Below are 14,970 nucleotides of genomic sequence, written 5' to 3'. Positions count from 1 at the left end.
AGAGACAGAAAGCGAGAAATCACCCCCCAGGGGGGATGGTCACGCCGCAATCCCTTCTCCTCCATTCTCCTCTCAGGATCTTGGGCACGCACGCACACGCGCCCGGCGTGAGTTTTAAGCCACCAGGTCCGGGACACGAACCGCGGTCGACTATGTGGGAGTCCAGCGACATAGCCATTACGCTAACTGCTGGTTCCCCATAGTTGGTTGATTTAAAGTTGGGACTGATGAGGATAAAGTTACAAATTTATTAGAAGGAAACTAGGTAACCTTTATCACTTTGCAATCACAGACCAAAACCCTAAAGGGTCTCCCACAGTGAATTATGACTGGGTAACCAAGCAAGATTATATGGACGTCATCTGTGCCCTTATCACCGTTTCCAAGAAATAACAAACAAACCCCAGTATTTTCCCGACAATAGGCATATAGCATAAACCTAGCAGAGGAGGGTAAATTGTTCATTTTTATTTACTTTGGTTTGTAGTCCCAGAGTGCGAAAAAACAAAATGAGGTGAGTCATGAAGCGGAGGAGGTGTCCAGGTAGATTGTTTCTACTTTTGGAAAGCCATCTGCTAAACTCGTTCATCAAACCTACAAGACATCAAAGCAAAGATTCAACAAGAGGACTATAATCAAAAGAAGAGAAGCATTACCAAGAACATTTACCTAGTGCTATCAAGTCATTGCCTCATTGCTAGTAATCCTCACTGTTAGTAACCTAACAACACTCTACAGCCTCTTAAACAGACCGTGGGTAAAATTCAAATTTTATTTTATATTAAGGAGTAAGTAATTGCTTTGCATCTAAACTGATTAATATTTATGAAGATTTAATGAGAGGGCAAGTCATTGTTGAGTAATTTTTATATAAAGTTATCCTAGCAAAATAAAGATCTCATTCATAGTAAAATAAAACTATTGGGACCAGCAGTTGGTGTAATGGCTATGTTGCTGAACTCCCATGTAGCTGACCGCGGTTCGAGTCCCAGACCCGGCGGCTTAAACTCATGCCAGGCACGTGTGCGTGCGTGCCCAAGATCCCGAGAGGAGAAGGGAGAAGAAGGGATTGTGGTGTGGTCATCCCCCCTGGGAGGTGATTTCTCGGTTTCTGTCTCTCTGTCTCTCTCTCTTGTCTTTCTGGTGAGTGCACGCACTCTAAAGCAAAAACCTCTCTTAAAAACAAAAAACAAAAAACAAAAAACTATCTTACCATCAATGTCTCCCAGAATAAGGAATTTTTGAACTATATGATAATGCTCTTGATTCTCTTCCAAAACTCTCTGAAAAAAAATTTCATATTTTCCATAAATCTTCTAGTGGTCATTCTGTAGTATATAATCACTGTTAAACTAAAAAATGTCAACTTTTTGAAGACAAATATATAAAGAGCAATCTAGAAATGAAGGATCTCAGGAAGATTAAAACAAAATATGAGAAGGATATCATCTTTGGAATAATACTCAAGGCTTACAAATCCAGCCCAAATAGTATCTTTGACAATAGAACTGTAATGTAACAATTTAATCTCTATGAATGCTATTACATTTTTATTCTTTACATTTCATTTTTATTTACTTTGGCATTCTATGGTAGACCAGAATAAAAAGGACTCATGTGACCTAAGCCATTAAAACAGAAGAGTTCTCTAATCAGGAGCAGCAGTATGTGAAAGCATTCTTTGGGTATTCTCTTATGCAGATAGCACCAAAAGTAACAAAATCAAAGAATGATCAGGTTGACAGTACAGAAAAACATTTTTTTCCCCTTTTTTGGAGAGATTTTTGCTATAGGGTGCATGCGCTCGCCTGACAGACAGAGACAGAGAGACAGAAAGCGAGAAATCACCCCGCCAGGGGGGATGGCCACGCCACAATCTCTTCTTCTCCATTCTCCTCTTGGGATCTTGGGCACGCATGCATACACGCCTGCTGTGAGTTTAAACCACCGGGTCCAGGACTCGGTCTGCGGTCAACTACGTGGGAGTCCGGTGACATAGCCATTATGCTAACTGCTGGTCCCTAGGAAACCATTTATAAGTAATCTCTGGCATGATTTTTTTCTGGTCATTTTTGTCAAGTATATTTTAATCTTTAGTCAGATATTAAAATTTTTCTCTCAGCATTCTTTTTTTCATTCAAACCTTTTCTCTACCTGGAATTTATTGTAATTACAAAGCATGAGCAGGATTGAGCTTTGTTTTCTTTTGGATATAAAGTCAGTTATGCCAGAACTATTTATATAAGTAAAACATCCCTTTCCCTGTGAAATACAAGGTCATTTCTGACATCGGTTAAGTTCTCACATATGGACCAGCCATTGGCAGCAGATAATAGCACACTAATCAACAGTGCTAGAAGCTACATGACGGACCAAGGGTTTGGATCCCAAGTCAATCAGACATACCAGGTACATGGATGCCCCAGCTCCTGATTGGCTAAAGGCTGCGAGAAGTGGATTGTGGTGTGAAGAGACCCTGTCAGGAGTACCTATCTCTCTATTCCTCTTTCTTAAAAAAAAAAAAAAAAAGTTTTCATATACACTTACATCTAATTTGGACTTCATCTTTTTACTGTTCTATTTATTCTCTTGCGAATTCTATACTGTTTTGGTGTTTTTTGCTTGGTTTTTAGGTTTTTGCCATAGGGCACATGCACTCACCAGAGAGGAGAGAGAGGGAAAGTGAGAAATCACCCTCTGGGAGAATGGCCACTCTGAAAACCCTTCTCCTCCATCCTCTTCTCAGGATTTGGGGCATGCATGAACATGTGCTCAGTGTGATTTTCAAGCTGCTGGGTCTGGGACTTGAACTGCTGTCAGCCATGTGGGAGTCCAGCGTCTTAACCACTATGACACCTGCTGACCCGTTTTGTTGTATTTTTATGTGAAGTTTTCATTACAAAGGCAAATACCCCTTATCTATCTATCCTTTTTAAAAATGTTCTTGCCATTCTCATTTATTCTTGTATTTGAAAATTATCTGTCCACAAATCATCTCCTAAAACATTAGGTTTCTACAGTAATTTTGGAATGAATCACTTTACATTTAATCCTCTCATCCAGAAAAACAACATTATTTATTCACATCTTATTTTTATATTTTTCCTATAGCTTTTTATAAAAAATTTCTTTCTTTCTTTCATGCCCAGCATACTCAAAGCACTGCTTCACTGCTATGCTGCTTGGCTCCCGGATCTTACAGTTTTCTTTATGAAGGTCCTGAAACCTTTGAATCACTTTCTTGTTAGATCTCTTTAGCTTTGGTCATTCATTTAAATGGGACGTTTGGGGGGGGGGGAGGGAGTGTATCACTTTCTAATAAGTTATAACAAGTATAGAAAAGCTATGATGTTTTTGTAATTTTGTCTTATATTTAGCTAATTCAATAAATTCTTACTTATTTTTAATCTTATTTTCTTCCATCATAATAAAGTACATACATGCTTGAGAAAGAGAAAAAGAGAGAGAAGGGAGGACCACAGGGTTGGGTCGTGCCAGAATGTACTTCCTCTAGTCCTGTCTATGAGATCTTGGGTACAAGTACCTGGTGTTTCAGGCTGATGGCTAGGCTTTCAAATTAGTCGCCACGTGGAACCTCACTTCTTCCTAGCAGTACATGACCACAATACCACAGAAGCAGTCTTATTAACACATTCTTATTAATTCTAGAAATTTACTGAGTCTTAAGATCTTAGACTTACATTGTAATCATATGTAAATGATTCCTCTACTTTCTAGTATTTGTATCTATTACTTGATCTTGTTTTATCTCATCAGCTAGAATGTATAAAATAACTGAATAGTAATAAATACTTGAGAGAAAAACAGTTAAAAGATACATGAATAAGAAGTTTACAAATGGCCAATAAACAGGGAAATATGCTCAGCCTTATGAATAGACTAGGAAATGAAAATAGAACAGTGAGTTCGTATTTCTCACCTGCTACAGCTTGGCAGAAAATAAAATGTGTGACATTAAGGGTCCAGCCTTGAGGTGCAGGTGGTAGGGTTCCAGTGCACGATGCTGGAACCATATAGGAGTGCTCAGGGTTGGGTCCCAGTTTGGCCTGAACATGCTGGGTACACTTGTGATTCTGCCTAGCTAGAAGGCTGGGGGGTAGAGGCCAGCAGGTAGTGTGGTGGTTAAGGCACTAGACTTCCACATGGTTCAAGCCCCAGATTTGGCAGCTTGCTTTCTCACAACACCCACCTTCCTGTCCCCATCTTTCTCTGGTAAGTGCATGTGTCCTACTGCAAATCTAAAAAATAATAATAATAAAAAAAGTAAAATTAAATAAAATTTTTTTAAAAAATAAAAGGCTGAGGGAGGAATGAGAAGTGAGTATTATATTGTGACAAGACCCTATTGGGGGATCCCTATCTTTTTTTATTAGAGAGTTGGGTTTTTTTGTTCTTGTTTGTTTGTTTTTCTATAGGGTGTGTGTGCTTGCCAGAGAAACAGAAAGCAAGAAATCAACCCCCACCCCTCCGCCCTTGGAGGATGGCCACATTTCAATTCCTCCCTCATTCACCTTTCAAGATTTAGGGCATGTATGCACATACACCCAGTGTGAATTTTAAGCCACTGCGTCCAGGACTTGAACCTCAGTCAGCCACATGGGAATCCAGAGACGTAACCATAACACCATCTGCTGGTCCCAGGGGAATCCCTATCCTGCTCTCTCACAAAAAGAAATAAACTTTTAAAAATGTGACATTTGGGCCTGGTAACAATATATAATTTAATGAATCACCTGTGTACATGCTATATACTTAATGAAAATGCTATAATGAAAATTGCTATATACTTAATTTTTCCATTTAAAAGTGTATTTTTCTTTTGCTTCTGTTTTTATTGTATATCTTTAAGGTATATAACATGATATCTTTAGGCAATTAATTTAGAAACATCATACATATATATATATGTACATATATAAAGTATATACATAAGCTCTTTAACTTAGCAACACTCCTTTCAGAACATGTATCCTAAAGAAATAGAATGAGTAGGTAAGTATTCACACAGTAAGCATCCATTACAACACTAGAAGCAACCTAAATATTACTCTGAGAGGGAATGATAAAAAAAAAAAAAATTAGACATCTGGGATCAGCAGATGGTGTAATGGTTACATTGCTGAACTCCTACATAGTCGACTGTGGTTTGAGTCCTGGAACCCGTAGCTTAAAACTCAAGCTGGGCGCATGTGCATGCATGTGCGCCCAAGATCCTGAGAGGAGAATGGAGGAAAAGGAACTGTGGCATGGCCAACCCCGGTGGGGAATGATTTCTTGCTTTCTGTCTATCTCTGCCTCTCTGGTGAGCACATATGAAAAATCTCTCTTAAAAAATAAATTAGCCCTCATTCTATAGAATATTAAGTATCCATGAAAAAGAATAAGTTAGGTTAAGTTAAACTATGCCAACTAACTTGGAGAGATTAACATTAAACGACAGAAAATGACATTTTAGTGTAATGTATGTAAAACAATGTTAAAAAAACCACTAAACTCCTATATTGGAATATCTGTTATTTAAACAGATTTGTAAGATTATATAGGAAGATATGGAAAGATACTATCAGTATGTTTTACCATCTCAAGGGAATGAGGATAACCATAAGGGTCTGCAAATTTTTATAGAAGTTTAAATATACATCTCAGGATCATTTTAAATCACTTGTTATACTTGTTATTATGTTTCAAATTTTTAAAGAGTATTTTATTATCTTTTTTCTTTTTTTTTTTTTTGAGTTTTTGCTACAGGGCACGTATGCTTGCCTGAAAAGAGAAAGAAAGAGAGAGAAAGGGAAAGTGAGAAACCACTCCCATGGGGGAGATGGCCACAATACAACCTCTTCTCCATTTTCCTCTTGAGATTTTGGACACATATGCACATGTGCCCAACGTGATTTTCAAGAACCCCCACTGTGGAGTATGCCATATGGGACTCAGCTGACTTAACATCCACGCCACCTGCTGGTCCTAAGAATATTATCATTCTTTAAAAAATTATTTATTTAATTTAAAAAAATAAATTATTTAATTTAAACAAAGTAATTACTTAATTTTATTTATCTATTATTACTATTTTTAAAATTTTGACCAGAGAAAGGGAAAGTGAGAAAGCTAGCCACCATGTCCAGGACTTGAAATGAGGTCAGCCATATGGGAGTCCAGTGCCTAAGCAACCAAGCCACCTGTTGGCCCCTATTTATTTAATTTTTAAATTATTATTTAAAAATTGTTGTAGAGCACATGAGCTCACTAGAGAGAAAGAAGGAGAGAAAGTGAGAAAGCAGCCATCAGGTCGAGGACTCAAAGCGCAGTTGGCCACGTGGGAGTACAACACCTTAACCACCATGCAACTTGCTGGCCCCACTCAAGAAGAGTGTCTTTTAAAAGTATTAGATTGTTGAACCAGCAGATGGCGTAATGGCTATATCACTAGACTCCCATGTAGTCAACTGAGGTTCGAGTCCCGGATCTGGTGGCTTAAATTCACATTGGGCACATGTGTGAGCGTGCCCAAGATCCTGAGAGGAGAATGGAGGATAAGGGACTGCAGCATGGCCATCCCACTTAGGAGGTGATTTCTTGCTTTCTGTCTCTCTCTGTCTTCCTGGCAAGCACACACGCCCTATAGCAAAAACCTCTCCAAAAAAAAGTCTAGATTTTATACAGCACATATATATATATATATGTATATATATATGTATGTATGTATAGTATTAGATTATTTCTGAATCTATGAAAAGGAATTTTTCTTAATTTTCCATTATGTATTTTAAATTTCAAATGGAAAGAGAAATGTAGCTCACATGCATGTATTTGGATGAAGCCCTAAGTCAATGAAAGAGAAATGATGTATCATTTATATAATTAGTTTTCTTTTAATAAATAGCACTTATTTTTGATAACGAGTGAGGAAAAGAAGGCAGATGAAAACAGAATTCCACATATATTTTTCCTTTTAGCTACTATGCACAACAGCATAACATTTTATTATTTCCTATTTCAGATATCTCAACACAATCACAATAACATTTACCTTTTTATCAGTAGCTTGAAGTTCCTCAAAAACCTTGTTTAAGGTCCAACTTTGAAAGAAAGAATAGGAAAAAAATAAAAATATTAATAATATGAAAAAAGGTTATAAAATAAAACATTAAAGCATATACTAAAAATCATTATGACTATAAACAAAACAAAATCCCAACAACTCACTTTGCTTCCAAATATTCTCTAGGGAGTTCTTCAGTTTCACCTACGGTTATTACTGATGTCCGGATCTCTTGTTCTACCAGACTGTCTACCATAACCCGAAAGTAGGCCCACACTGTGTCTTCCCAGGTGTCGCAGACAGGAAGAAGCTTTTTCCCCATTCCAAGAGAGAAACACACAGACATAAGACCAAAAACAAAGGCAAACCAATTACACTCATTTACAAGGAATATGATGTCACTTTATCATTATTTTTTAATTGTCAGAGGGTGCATGTGGTTGCCACAGAGGAAGACAGAGAGGAGGAGAAAGCACCCTAATGGGTGTGGTCCTGCTCCAATCTCTTCTCCTTTATTTCTCTACAGTGTTAGAATCTTGGACATACACACATCTGCACTAGCATTTTTTTCTTTTTTAAAAATTTGTAGGGGGCTAGCAAGTGGGGCATGGTGGTTAAGGTGCTGGAGTCGCACATGGCTGACTGCAGCTCAAGTCCCGAACCTGGCAGCTTATTTTCTCACTTTCTCTCTTTTTGGTGAACATATGTTTTACAGCAAGCTTTAATAATAATAGTAGTAGTAAAGACAATAAATAATTAAATGTTTTGCTGTAGGGTGTGTGTGTTTGCCAGAGAGAACAAGAGAAAGAGAAAGCACCCCCTCAGGGAGGATGGCCATGCTACTATCCCTTCTACACTCTCTTCTTAGGATTTTGGGCATGCATGTACCTACGCCTGGCATGTTTTCAAGTTGCTGGGCCTAGGACTTGAACCACACAGTCAGTCATGTGGGATCCAGGCACCTTAATCACCATGCCACCAACTGGTCATTACTGTGTTTTGCAAGCCACTGGGGCCAGGATTCAAACCACCATCGGCCACGTGGGATCTAGTTCCCTATGGGGCCTAGTCCATGGTACTTCGTAATAATATTAAACACTGTGGATTTTTAAAAATTATATTAAATGAGCCAGCTGGTGGTGTGGCGGCTAAGGCAGGTAGATCCCACATGTCCAACTGCTCAGTTCAAGTCTCGAACTCAGAGGCTTGAAAAACACATTGGGCACACACAGAATCCTGAAAGGAGAGAGAAACTGCGCAGAAGGGATTGTAGCGTGACTGTTCCCTGTTGGGGATGCTTTCTCACTTTCTCTCTCTCTCTCTTTCTCTACAGTGCAAGCATCCTTTGGCAAATAAAAAAAAAGAAAGTATACTAAATAATCTTCCAAAACCACCTCTCTTAAACACATTTGAACTATTAAGATATGTTTTTCCAGATTGAGTTCATAACAGTAGCAATTTTCCATGTTGATGTAAGATGGTATTTCCATTCATCATCATAATATCCCTCAAAATAGCTGTAATACATGGAGTACAGGGGTTGTGAGAAACACACACAAATGTAGGATGACATAAACAGCCACAGTGTTTTAGTGACACATTTCTGGATTTAGCTATGGGTATCACAAATCAACAAATGTGTGTTGTAATTAAATTTATAATTCTTAGAAGTTGAAGTCTGATATTATTAATTAAAATATGAGACATCAAATTAAGTAGCAAAAGTCACTAACCTGTTTCAGGATAATCTCTGTCACTGCTATGCTTAAAGAATTGCTTAAATTTGTAACATTTCTTATATGCAATTATTAGAATATTTTATGTATCTGGATTTTATCCCACAAAAATGTTAAAATAAAAGATTACATACCTGTTTGAGATTCCCACTTAAAGCTGCATAAATTGCTCTCTCGTATCTATTAAAAAGCTCCTAAAATACAATGAATATAAACAAATTTGAAATATTCTTTTTCTTAGTATTCCAATTTTCCTCATAATACGGAATTCTGTTTCTAGACTGAACTTATTCATTTGATAGTTTCTAAACTGTAGTGAAAGATCTAATGAGGTAAAAAAAGAAAGCATTTCTCCATTCAATGAAACAACCGCAGCTGAAACCTTTAGGAAAACATCACATTTCAAATAGGATGAAAGCAGATCCAACTCTGATGCTTTGATTATTTATAATCAAAATGTTTTCTCAGATAGAAACTGTACAGGTGTTTTTTCCTAGAATGTTTCTAACTAACCGATACTCCCTGATAATTATTTCAGAAAAACACCAAAAAAGACATGCATGAGTTTGCATCTGATTTCTAAGTATTGGGTCATTAGAAAAATCATTATGGGCTTTTCTATGCAAAAATGTGTAATGACTTTTCTGAAGACCGAATAGATTTAGTATTCAACAAATTATCCCAATTTACTCTGGGGATTCTATTAACGGCACTTCCAGTCATCTAAACAAGAGACTGCAGAGACTCTTACTATATATAACCTAGAGCTGAGGCCATCTCTGCTTTCTGTTTCCAATCACGGGTCCTCACTAGTCTCGCTCCTTTCCTTTCCACTCCTTTCGATACAATCCTAGGACAGATCCTTAATACTGTTTGAATAATTCTGATGGGCTCCTAACTGCTTTTTTAGCCTTTAGTTAATTCAAATTCTATTTTCCACGGCCATGGTTATCCTCTGAAACACTATGGGTGCTGTGCCATGGGTCCTCAAGGTTCTGCAAGCTTTCTGATGCCCAATTAATTCTACAAGCAAACTTGAGGTCTTTATCAAGGGTAAGTACATTTACTGTAGTATTTATGCATTCTTTAACTGTTTCATTTCCAACCAAATACTATTGCTTTTTAAAATTTTAATTCAACTATCTCCCCTGGGAAGCCAGCTTTAAGCACTGATTTTCCAAAACTCATTTGGTACCTCCTTTATTTTTTGCCTTATGTCAATCTTTAATTCTTAGTACTCAGTGCCTGAATAATTCTAAATAATTGAGCCTATTCCTCAATTTCACTGGAAGTTCTTTGAAAATAAGAACTTTACTCTTGTGCTACTCCAGACATTAACAGTTCCTCGATGGGCAGGCCTTCAATTAATTACCCTGGTGTAAAAGTCAGTATAACTGACTATTTTACTTAACTTACATCTTCTGCCATTCTCCAACAACTTATTTTCCAAATGCGTCTATATGGATTCCCCTCAACAGGTTCTAATTCTGTTCCTAAATAAAGTAAAAGAAATAAAATTTTTATTTAGGATGAGATCTTACTTCCATTATTCCTAAAAAGAAAAGCTCTAATTCATAAAGACTGGCATTCAGAACTAAATCCTTATCTCCAATAGTGAGAATAAAATCTACTAAAATACCTCCATTAACATTAGGGTCATGATACAACTTCCACCCTTCAAGTGTTGCAGCTCTCCATGCTTGACCACAACGTTTACAGAGTCGCTGTGCCTTCAGAAACAGGAAAGAGCAATTAGTCCGCTAACCAGTGCGGTACTGATCAACTATTAAACTATGGCAATACATGATAAGATTAGATAACTTGTAGCACGAATGTTATGATGTAAGTAATGAGTAATGGTGATCCATTTTGCCAAAATACGCATATCTTTCTGTGTTACATATGCATATCTTTCTGTGTTCACTGTCTGTTTCTTTTTTTTTAAAAAAAGAATTATTTTATTTAATTTTATTCATTATCCTTATTTTATTTCATTTTTTGAAGTTGACTAGAGAGAGAGAAAGAGAGAGGGGAAGGGAGAAAGCAAACTGCCAGGTCTGGGACATGTCAGCCATGTGGGAGTCCAGCCACCTTAACCACTACGCCACCTGCCGGCCCCTGTCTGTTTCTTTATCTAATAATTCCTTTCCTCTTTGATTTTATCAGTAGGTTCCCATGGTGCCTATTGGCATTTAATTCCACTGAACACAAATGGGACAAATAGTTGACGACTTAGGACCAGCAGATGGTGTAATGGTTATGTTGCTGGACTCCCGCCTAGTCAACCTCAGTTGGAGCCCTGGATTTGGTAGCTTAAAATCACCCCCAGCACATGTGCATATGTGCCCAAAATCCTGAGAAGGGAATGGAGAAGGTATTGCAGCGTGGCCATCCTCCCTGGGAGGTGGTTTCTCACTTTCTGTCTCTCTAGCAAGCACATACACTCTATAGCAAAAATCTCGTTAAAAAAAAAAAAAAAAAAAAAAAAAAGGTGACTCCCAATTTATGTAAAAGTATTACATGGAAACCAGCAGTTAGTGTAATGGCTATATCACTGGACTCCCATGTAATCGACCGTGGTTCGCATCCCGGACCCGGTGGCTTAAAACTCACGCCGGGCACGTGTGCGTGCGTGCCTAAGATCCCAAGGAGAATGGAGGAGAAGGGATTGCGGTGTGGTCATTACCCCCCCGGGGGGGGGTGATTTCTCACTTTCTCTCTGTCTCTGTCTGGCGAGCACACGCACCCTATAGCGAAAATCTCTCCCCCCCCCAAAAAAAAGTATCACAGAAACACTGTTAGTCTTCATAACGACAAGGGTGCTACTGCTAATTTAGTCTGATAGACTGACTTTACAGTCAACGTGAACAAATAAAATGTGCTTAATTATACCAATTGACACTGTTTATTGTTTTATCACCCCTTAAGGAGCCACCTAACCCTGTGCCTTCTTAATTTATATGGTTTGAATGATCTTGATACCATTCTAGAACTCTAGGGTTAGGCATGTGATTTAAAAAGAACCCCAACAGGCTTAGCTGGTTACAAAGTGGTAAAGGTGGCTAGAGCTCACAGGGCCAACTGTGCAGTCCAAGCTCTGGACCTGGTGGCTTAAAAAATACACTGGGTGTGTGTGTGCACATGGCTAAAACCCCAAAAGAAGAACAGAGAAGGGACCACAGTGTGGCCATTCCTCATGGTAGGTGCTTTCTCACTTTCTTTTTCTCTGTGTCTCTGGTAAGCACACATTCCCTATAGAAATTTAAAAAAATAAATAAAAAATTAAAAAGAACCCCAACTAGGACACTTGCTGAAAGTACTAGGAAAGAGAATATGCTCATTTTCCTGGATTGCTAGCTGGCAACAGGGTGTAAGCTTAGAGCTGCTGGTAGCCATCTCTGACACTACATGGGGAGTGGCTTCCTGGGATCTATATCTACAGTATATTTTGCACTGTAAACAAGTTTGACTTGTTATAAAGAATGTTCTGATCATTAGAGTTGTACAAACTGGAGTTCATGACTTCTAAAGCAATGGGTACCTTATCACTGGTTAACTTCAGGAAAGTTAGATCCAGAAATACTGAGAACAGATTCCTCTGTTGAAGAAGCATACCAAGGGCCACAAATATCTCTTTCAATTTTTAAAAAATTATTTAATTTATTATTATTATTATTTTTGAAGATGTGTTACAAGAGATGGAGAGAGAGAGAAAGTGAGAAAGCAAGCCACCAGGTTGAGGACTTAAACCATGGGCAGCCATGTGGGAGTCTAGTACCTTAACCACAATGCCAACTGCTGGTCCTAGATCTCTTCCAATTTAAAGGACATTTTGAAATCCGAAAAGTAGAGTATACATGATTTACCTCTTCTGTCATTCCAGCACGGATGAGAGTGAAAAGATATTTGAGTAATCTAGCTTCATCTTCTCTATCCAGATCATCAAGTGGCATTTTTTGTCTTATGGGAGCATCTGGGTCCTGTAAAAAGAAAATCATCACCAACTAGAAATGCTTAATACCTACATTTAAAATATCATCAAGAGATGACAAATCCATCCTGAGTTTAATATGCTAATGCAAATTCATTTACAATTTAGTTAAGTAATAAGGGAAACAAAAATGTCACCAGTGTTCTACATGGAACACAAATGTCTGTTGTGCCATTTAGAGCAAACTCCTTTAGGACACAATGACCCATGCCTAGTGAGGCAAGGTAGGAATACCACTGGCCCAGCCCTGGTAACACGAGGAGATGACTTGAGATTCACTGTTGTAGCAGCTACATAGGTAGGTTAATTCAAAACAAAACTAAACCTAGGTTTAGGAAGAACACAGCAAAATCTGAACGAATCTTCTGTGACTGGTAAGTGTTTAGTTGGTACTTTCTGAGAACATATAAGAGGAGCACCTATTAAGTACCCATTTGGGGGTTAATTCCATATAAAACACACCAATGTGCTCCTCCCCTCGATTTTTAATCAGATTTCAAATAAATAAAATTCCACAGTTTTTCCTACCTATGACCATTTTTTCCCCAAGTTTATTTATTTTATTTTTTATTTCTTTAATGAGAGAGTGAGCATGACACAGAGGGAGCCACCCTTGACAGGGTCTCATCACTCCAGCCCTCCAGCTTCTAAGAGCCCTCCAGGTCATCATGCTTTTGGGTGCACATGCACAGACCCAGCAAACTTCAGGTCAGCTCAGGATCTGAGTCTGCGATCAGCCATGTGGCTTCCAGCATTGCACATCAGTGCACTACAACCTGTTGGCTACCATAGCTCAGCCTCGAGTGTTTTAAAATTCAACATTTAGGGGGACCAGCAGTTAGTATAATGGCTATGTCGCTGGCCTTCCATGTAGTCAACCGTGGTTCGCATCCTGGACCAGGTGGCTTAAAACTCACCCCGGCGCGTGTGCGTGCGTGCGTGCCCAAGATCCCAAGAAGAGAACGGAGGAGAGGGGATTGCAGTGTGGCCATCCTCCCTGGAGGGTGATTTCTTGCTTTCTGTCTCTCTGTCTCTCTCTGTCTGTCTGGCAAGCATATGCACCCTACAGCGAAAACCTCTCTTTCTCTCAAAAAAATAAAAATAAAAATAAACATTTAGGATAAAATTCTATCCTCCCTTTAATAGCAAGTAGCACTCTTATCTGCTACATGATGGATTTCTTTTTTTTCCCCACGACAGAGATTTTTGCTATAAGGCATATGTACTCACCTGAGAGACAGAAAGTGAGAAATCACTCCTCCCTCCCCCAGGAAGGATGGCCACATTGCAATCCCTTCTCCTTCATTCTCCTCTTGGGATCTCGGGAGCACACGCACTCAACCTGAGTTTTAAGCTGCTGTGTCCAGGAACTGAACCACAGTCGACTATGTGGGAGTCCAGTGACATAATCATTACGCTATCAGCTGGTCCACATGATGAATTTCAAATGAAAATCTATCTTAACATGATTAAGAAGGAATTCTTATTCCAAATGTTACTGAATGTATAGTAATATAAGCGACTCGGTAAACAGAATGCAATATAGGGCAATGGACTACTTTCACAAATATTTTATAGACACGATCATTCAATTTTGGATAGTTCTCTCTCTGGCAAAAATAAAGCATCACTTTCTACCTAATTTAGTGGCTTCTTGCTAAAAGATAACCCAGCAACAATTTATTTCAAGCCCTCTAGTAGTTTCCAAACAATTTTCATCAAAAATCAACTTTGCAACTAAATAGAATTTTATGAGCTTTTCAATTGTTACTTATTTCTCTCAATCTTTACTAAAAATGTCCTAGAAGTATTTTCATTGAACTTTATTTAAATGAAATAGGATGCTGAGTTCGGGGCTTGCTACATGACAAGACCCTGCCAAAAATACCCCCACTCTCATAACTGAAAAAAGAGAGGAAGGAAGAAAGGATAATCTAGGAATCTCTCTATCTCTCTCTGTTCCTCTCTGGTCAAATTAAAATAAATAAATAAAGTTAAATAAAAATAATTCTTAAAAAAAGTCACTTAACTCTGAAGACAACTGTCATTAGAAGTAACACTCACCAATTCAGTGACAAGAGGACGGGCACTTCCTATATGAGAAGCCAGCTGCCGTTGTTTTAAGGTATGTAGAGTATTTTCCCTGAAAGAAAAAGTACACACTTTTAAAGAGGCAA

The 14,970-nt window shown here is 38.2% G+C and overlaps 1 protein-coding gene across 1 annotated transcript in view; it reads right to left on the bottom strand.

Annotated features, from left to right (window-relative positions):
* Positions 1-14,970, bottom strand: part of NUP107 (nucleoporin 107) — a 48,633-nt gene that overhangs the window by 10,770 nt on the left and 22,893 nt on the right. The window contains 9 exon segments of the mRNA XM_027771366.1: positions 476-594; positions 1,214-1,283; positions 7,055-7,103; positions 7,231-7,376; positions 8,937-8,996; positions 10,219-10,295; positions 10,442-10,532; positions 12,669-12,782; positions 14,858-14,936. Of these exon segments, the coding sequence (XP_027627167.1) occupies positions 476-594; positions 1,214-1,283; positions 7,055-7,103; positions 7,231-7,376; positions 8,937-8,996; positions 10,219-10,295; positions 10,442-10,532; positions 12,669-12,782; positions 14,858-14,936 (805 nt within the window).

The sequence above is a fragment of the Tupaia chinensis genome, unplaced genomic scaffold (genome assembly GCF_000334495.1).
Source record: "Tupaia chinensis unplaced genomic scaffold, TupChi_1.0 Scaffold000208_1, whole genome shotgun sequence".
In the NCBI taxonomy this organism is placed as follows: Eukaryota; Metazoa; Chordata; class Mammalia; order Scandentia; family Tupaiidae; genus Tupaia; species Tupaia belangeri.
Note: the sequence above shows the minus strand (reverse complement) of the source record. Positions and strands in the feature narration are given on the sequence as shown.